This window comes from Triticum aestivum, chromosome 2A, assembly GCF_018294505.1.
Source record: "Triticum aestivum cultivar Chinese Spring chromosome 2A, IWGSC CS RefSeq v2.1, whole genome shotgun sequence".
NCBI classification, from domain to species: Eukaryota; Viridiplantae; Streptophyta; class Magnoliopsida; order Poales; family Poaceae; genus Triticum; species Triticum aestivum.
This window is the reverse complement of record NC_057797.1, coordinates 774,768,595-774,775,576: the sequence shown is the minus strand read 5'-3', so window position 1 is coordinate 774,775,576 and position 6,982 is coordinate 774,768,595. Positions and strand designations below refer to the sequence as shown.

Below are 6,982 nucleotides of genomic sequence, written 5' to 3'. Positions count from 1 at the left end.
GAGTACTCATTCAATGTGAAGTCATACTAGTGCTAGAATTGGACGTACTTGGTCCGGCAATAAAAACGGCCGTGCACGTTGCTGCTACGACTTGGTGCGTTACGTACGAGTGTCTTGATGATTGTGCAATCAATCAAGGCAATCACCCCGCCCCTCATTCCAACCGCTGCCGGTTTCCCTCTTGGTTTTTACCCCTTTTTCCCCCCACCTTTCGCTTTGGTGAAAAGTCTCAGATCATCCTCCCCCCACCTCCCCTTTCACTCGCCCCCCAGTCCAGTCCAGTCCTCTCCGCTCCGGTAACTCCACCGTGGTCTCCTCCTCCCCGGTCCTCTCCTCGGTTGCCATTGGCGAGGCGCGGTGGCGTCAAAGCCATTTCTTTAAGCGCCCGGGCACACTTCCCTCCCCGCACGACGGACCCCCCACCACTCCTCCACCACCACCACCACCAGCACCTCCCCCTCCCCCCTGCCGTCGCACCTACCCCCATTGCCCCCCTCCGCCGGCGGGAACCGCCCGAGGAGGACCCCATGAGAGCCCGACGCGCAGTCGGAGAAGCCCCATGACAACCGGACGCCGCCCGCCCGTCCCCGTCGAATGGCAGATCCCGTCGTCGACATCGACAAGGTCATTCCCCTCCCCTCCTCCTCTACCCCCTCCCTTTTATGTGCATATATCTGCTTCGCTCCCGCTTGCTAGCTGCAAAGTTAATGCCAATGCCGGTCGGATGGTGGGGAGGAGCTCCATTGCTGGGATTTTGCCGGTGGAAATGCCAGCAGTCAGCCCCGGCGGAACAGTAGTTCGGTACCAGCGATAGTTCCGGGTGGGGGGCCGGGCCGAGCCGGAGTGAGTATGGGCAGCGCCGCCCTTGCCTCCAGTAAAAGCCATGGCTTTGCTTGATTTGGGGTTGGGCTTCCCCTCCCGGGCCGGGGGAGTTACAGCAATCCCTTGGATTTCAGGCCGGGTGTGAGCCTTGGGAGCACGGGAGTGTGATTCCACCCCCATCCGGCTCTGCAAATTTTGCTCTGCCACTGCAATTTCAGGCACGTTTATGCGGGAGAAAATGCTGTGTCACCACAATAGTTCAGTCAGGGCTAAAAATCTGACAGCAGATGAAGTTGAACATCCAACTTGTGTAAATCTGCTATACTTGGTTCACAGCTTAAGATGTAGCTTTGCATCTCATCTTCATCTCTGTGTGATGCTCTCTACTGACAAAGATAGGATTAGTAGCAGTATGTTAATGTTGCTCTGTTCCTAGTCAGGAACAGGACTACTGTATACGCTGCTTGTGTTCCACACCTCTGTTGGTCACGACAAGATTCTTCCTATTTTTTGCCTCCCCTTCTGCACATACATATATTCTCAGCAACTGGGTTCATGAGGGTGGCAAAGCATGCTATACATTGCCTTCATCTGTAGCAGTGCCTCCCCATGTGACAACATAGATATAGAAATACGGTGAATAAAACAGAGCTACAGACAAGCATTTTCCATTTGTTAGTTTTGTATCCAGGGAAATGGACAAAAGACACATGGAACTTTCCCATTGCATTAGTCCTGTCAAACTTTGGACTGCCAAGTATTCATATCATCTCTAGGAATTTTTCTGAAGCCCCAGGGATCTTTTTTCCTAGTGTTTCACCTATGCCATGCTATGCACCAATTGCCGTACCTAACAATTCTGTTGTTCATCCTTGTCGATCTGGCAGGCGCTTATCGCTTTAAAGAAAGGCACCCAGCTGCTTAAGTATGGTCGCAAAGGGAAGCCAAAGTTTACTCCCTTCAGACTGTCAACTGTAAGTTCATTTCTACAGATGCTGCCCTCCCTCCCTCTCTTTCTCTGTCTGGCAAAATTGATTTTCATGAATGACTTTTGAATTTTATGGCCTTAACTAGATTTTTGTGGTTTTCGATGGCCTTCCTTTCATGTTATGGTTCATGCAACTAGAGCAGAAATGTCTTAAAAAATGGCAACCATTAGAAAATTTGTAACACAAGAACTGAAAACAACATAAACTATTGTATGTACTTCAATGATTCCTTGTCTATGATCCACAGGATGAATCGACTCTTATTTGGGTCTCAAGCAACCAAGAGAAAAGTTTAAAACTAGCTTCTGTGTCCAGAGTTCTCTCAGGACAAAGAACTGTAAGACATTCTGAACAAAATGGTCAGACTTTACTTTCAAAGTCTTTTTGTTGTCTCAACATCTGTTGTTCTTTTCAGCTGGTTTTCCAACGTTTTCTGCTCCCTGAGAAGGACCATTTATCCTTCTCTCTCATATATAAAGATGGCAAGCGATCACTCGATCTGGTATTATGATGAAAGCCAGTCTGACCTACTCTTTCTCTTCCATTTCTGAATAAATATCACCTAACTAATTTTGATCTTGTTTCCTAGATCTGCAAGGATAAGGTTGAAACACAGGTGTGGTTTACATGCCTCAGTGCATTGGTATCTCCAGGCAAGCACAGATCCCAACCCCAACACACTGACGAAATGCGCAGTAGTGCCCTTTCTTTTGATGTAAGTTCTCTGCTTCAACATAGCTCACTTTTACAATGAGCATATAGTAAAAAAAACATAGCTCACTTTTACGCATGTTCTCTTATTTTATTACTAAGCACTGTGTATATCAATTACCATTGCTTGAGTGATGATTTCATATCATTTGAGGTGCTGCTATCTTTTCAAGCAAAATTATCAGATTTTGTTTTGCATCAGATTCAGTTCTGTTATAAATAGTTCCTTTTCCATGATTGACTATTGGTCTACTATCAACCTTTTATCTCTAGTATATTTATGTTGACTATCATCCACAATTTCCCACATGCAGTTCATATACTAATATGCAGTTTGACATGGGAGAATTAGCATAACGTCTAAAAGTACCTCATAACAGCAACATCACAATTCGGATGATTCTGCCAATGTTGCTTGTTTGTTCTATTACCAATTTTAATTTGATGCTCCTTTGTCTGCCAGTCGCATAATTATTCTTTATCTGCTTTCAAATGCGTTGTCCAGCTGCCAGTCATGTAGAAAATAGATGAACCAGACCTTTACAATATGATATGCTAGCCTTCTGAACTTTCTACTATGTTCTGTTTCAGTGTGGCAGAGAAAGTAGCCTAAGCAGTAGCTCTACATTTACCACTGATTCCCTCGAGAACAAGTTGAGCTCAGCAAATTCCAAGGACCGTTCTTCTGGGGAATATGCATATTCAGAAAGGACAGATGTGTCAGATATGCAAGTGAAAAGTGTATCTTCATCAGACATTCGAGTCAGTGTCTCCAGTGCTCTCAGCACATCCAGCCATGGTTCTGGTGGCGAGGATTCTGAATCGTTCGGGGATGTTTATGTCTGGGGAGAAGTCATGTGTGACACCACTTCCATATCAGGGTCTGATGGAAATGCACTCTCCCCTGGTGCAACCACTGATATCCTTGTACCGAAGCCCCTAGAGTCAAATGTAATGCTTGATGTCAGTTATGTGGCTTGTGGTGTGAAGCATGCTGCACTTATCACAAGGCAGACAGAGGTATTTACATGGGGAGAAGAATGCAGTGGGCGGCTTGGTCACGGGGCTGGTACAAGCATTTTTCAACCACGTCTACTTGAGTCATTGTCAACCTGCAATGTTGAAATAATGGCCTGTGGTGAATTCCATACTTGCGCTGTTACAGCAACAGGTGACCTTTACACCTGGGGAGATGGTACCCACAATGCCGGACTCCTTGGTCATGGTAGCACTGTGAGTCACTGGATACCCAAAAGGGTTTCAGGTCCTCTGGAAGGCCTTCAGGTGTCGACTGTCTCTTGCGGAACATGGCATACTGCTTTGATAACCACTTCTGGACTGTTGTACACATTTGGCGATGGCACATTTGGAGCCCTAGGTCATGGGAATCGAGAAACTATCTCATATCCAAAGGAAGTGGAGTCTTTGAAGGGTTTGCGGACGATTTCTGTTTCATGTGGGGTGTGGCATAGTGCTGCTGTTGTTGAGGTTATCATGACACAGTCAAATGCTTCATCTGGAAAGCTATTTACATGGGGAGATGGAGACAAATATCGGCTTGGGCATGGTGACAGGGCTTCAAAACTCAAACCAACTTGTGTGTCTTCACTGATAGACTACAACTTCCATAAGTCGGCATGTGGCCATACTCTTACTATTGGGTTGACAACTTCAGGGCACATGTTTACCGTCGGGAGCTCTGTGTATGGACAGCTTGGCAATCCCAATAATGATGGAAGGTATGCACGCCTAGTTGAAGATAAGGTCGGCGGCGGTGGTGTTGTGGAGGTTGCTTGTGGATCTTATCATGTTGCAGTTTTGACAAATGCTGGTGAAGTTTACACATGGGGTAAGGGTGCAAATGGAAGACTGGGCCACGGCGATATTGCAGATCGCAAGGTACCTACACTTGTGGAGGCTTTAAGGGATAGGTCCGTAAAGCGCATTGCTTGTGGATCAGGCTTCACAGCTGCAATTTGTCAGCATAAATGGGTGTCAGGGATGGAGCAGTCTCAGTGCTCAGCATGCAGACAGCCATTCGGTTTCACTCGAAAGCGACACAACTGTTACCATTGTGGCCTGGTACACTGTCATTCATGCAGTTCAAAGAAGGCCCTAAGAGCGGCGTTGTCTCCTAATCCTGGAAAGCCATACCGTGTGTGCGATTCATGTCATATGAAGCTAAGTAAAGTCATGGATTCTGGTGTCAGCTATAGCAGGAACAATATACCTCGCGTACCAGGTGATATCAAGGCTGAGAGAATGGACACAAAGGCAAGCAGAGTTGCATCATCTACCAGTTCGGATATGATCAAGAGCTTGGACGTGAAGGCAGCAAAGCAGGCAAAAAGGTCTGATCATTCGCCGCAGTTCCCTGCAATTTTGCAGATGAATGACGTCCCGTTCATCGGATCAGGTGACCTGCACAATGCAGGTTTTACAGTAACAAACGGATACCCGAATGACCCCAGATATACGTCACAATTTTTAAGAATGCCGTACTTGAGTTCTCCGAGCTCGCTGTCTTCAGAAAGCCTTGAGAGTTTCAGAGATGCGAACGAACTTTTGAAGCAAGAGGTTCAAAAACTAAAAGAAGAGGTATGCCTGGTTCTGTTATTTTATTTATTTTTGGTAACAACTACAGAGAACAGGGGAAAAAGAGTCATTTTGCTTGCCTATGGTACAGGTTAATAGCTTGAGACAGCAACGTGAACTGCAAGACGCCGAGTTGAAGAAGTCGGAGGCAAAAGCCAGTGAGGCCGCGGCCCTTGCTGCTGAAGAGGCGTCCAAATCGAAGGCCGCAAAAGAGGTTATAAAATCACTAACGGCGCAGGTGATAATTCAAGGCTGCATGTTCTAGTGCCACTTTTGTCTCTTCTTTTCCTTGCACCATTTCACATTAGTGACCTGTGAAAACCATATAATGTAATAATCAACAGGTAAAAGAAATGGCTGAGAGGCTTCCTGCAGGAGACTCTGACGTGAAGCCGCCACGGGTCCCGTATCTACCTGCTGGTGGTGTAGTTTCTCCTGAAATGGGGAGAGAAGGCCAGAAGAGATATGAGCCAGTATCCATTCATTATTCTCAGACACCGACTTCTGTCACGTCTGCTTGGTCTAACGGGCTCCCTCCCCAAGCCCATCAAATAGGTAAACCCAGCGACAACACGGTGGCTCCACATGAGAACATGTTTGAAAACTTCAACAAAAGCAGAGATTTTCCAGCCACGCACCAGAGGACGAACAGCGCGATGTCTGGGTATCGTCCGAGATCAGAGGATTTTGACCGGCGGGAAACGGAAAGGTTCCAGATAAACCTGCAAGACTGGAACACGAGAGGCTCCGGTTCACCCAATAATCAGGTCGAGTCCGAGTGGATAGAACAGTTTGAACCTGGGGTGTACCTGACACTGGTTACTCTTCATGATGGAACCAAAGAGCTGAAAAGGGTGCGGTTCAGGTAGGCATTTCTATGATAAGAAACTGTCATGAATAACCACATGCTCTGACATGGAGCATTCTTTGGCCTGTAACTTGTCATGAGTAACCTGACCTGTTAAGTGTTTTTTCTTTCTGGCAGCCGGAGAAGATTCGCGGAGCATCAAGCGGAGTCGTGGTGGAGCGACAACCATGAAAAGGTGTACGACAAGTACAACTTGCGGAGAACCGACCGGATCTCATCAGTGTTGACATCATAGTGTCCGCACCTGCGTTTCGAAGATCTCCAACAGACCGGGGCGCAAAACCGGTGCAGCAAGCGGGCAGATCTGGTGCTCAGACGGTCATTTGTATTTTGTGCACGGCTGCTCAAGGTTGTTCGTCGACATGGCGCGTGTCGTCCTGGTTTGTTCCGACTCCCCTGCACATCTGTCTGTGCTCTCCTGTTGTATAGAAGAACCATGATATGTGCGGTTCGCACGGCTGGAGCAGACGGCGTGTGCTGCCTTCTGCTCTCCTGAGTACTAGTGAGCTGTGACCTGTATGTATGTTCCTTGGGATTAAATGGACGAGCCAAAGCTCTTCCAACTTGGTGCCGCTGATGTAAACCTAGTGATACGCTAGATACTGATGAAGTGTACGTGTGATCTGCTATGCTCGGATCAGAATTTACCTTTTCCTCTCGTGCACTAGAAGTCTGAAACCATGGGATCCAAGATTTCATAGACGGACATCACTAAGTTCTCTCTTTTGCATGCAACAGATGACACATACCCATGGCATCACCAAGAAATTCTTTTTTCGCGAATACGCTTGAGAGCGTATCTTTATATTGATAGGGAGAAAGAAATTACAGGTTCAGGCCACATTCATGTACACAACTTGGTGTGGCCGTGGCGATCGTTCAAGCAGAGATCATGATTGATTTGATGCCAAAAGTTGGCATGTCTATTTGGCAAATGCCAAACGTTGGCTAGTGATTGGTTGACTACCAACTTTTCTTGCCAACCTCACAAATAGTT

At 46.9% G+C, this 6,982-nt stretch overlaps 1 protein-coding gene across 1 annotated transcript; it reads left to right on the top strand.

Annotated features, from left to right (window-relative positions):
- The first annotated feature begins 245 nt into the window (after positions 1 to 245).
- Positions 246 to 6,637, top strand: LOC123191136 (PH, RCC1 and FYVE domains-containing protein 1). Its single transcript, XM_044603917.1, has 9 exons — positions 246 to 624; positions 1,710 to 1,796; positions 2,059 to 2,148; positions 2,227 to 2,313; positions 2,401 to 2,526; positions 3,114 to 5,120; positions 5,209 to 5,355; positions 5,462 to 5,982; positions 6,103 to 6,637. The coding sequence occupies exons 1-9, from the start codon at positions 595 to 597 to the stop codon at positions 6,218 to 6,220; spliced, it is 3,213 nt and encodes a 1,070-aa protein (XP_044459852.1). The 5' UTR covers positions 246 to 594; the 3' UTR covers positions 6,221 to 6,637.
- The last annotated feature ends 345 nt before the right edge of the window (positions 6,638 to 6,982 follow it).

Bases quoted from the DNA above. Each gene is read 5' to 3' on its own strand.
- LOC123191136 (XM_044603917.1), top strand. From the start codon at position 595: ATGGCAGATCCCGTCGTCGACATCGACAAG. The intron at 2,314-2,400 runs GTATTATGATGA...CTTGTTTCCTAG, and splicing joins GCAAGCGATCACTCGATCTG to ATCTGCAAGGATAAGGTTGA. The intron at 5,983-6,102 runs GTAGGCATTTCT...TCTTTCTGGCAG, and splicing joins CTGAAAAGGGTGCGGTTCAG to CCGGAGAAGATTCGCGGAGC.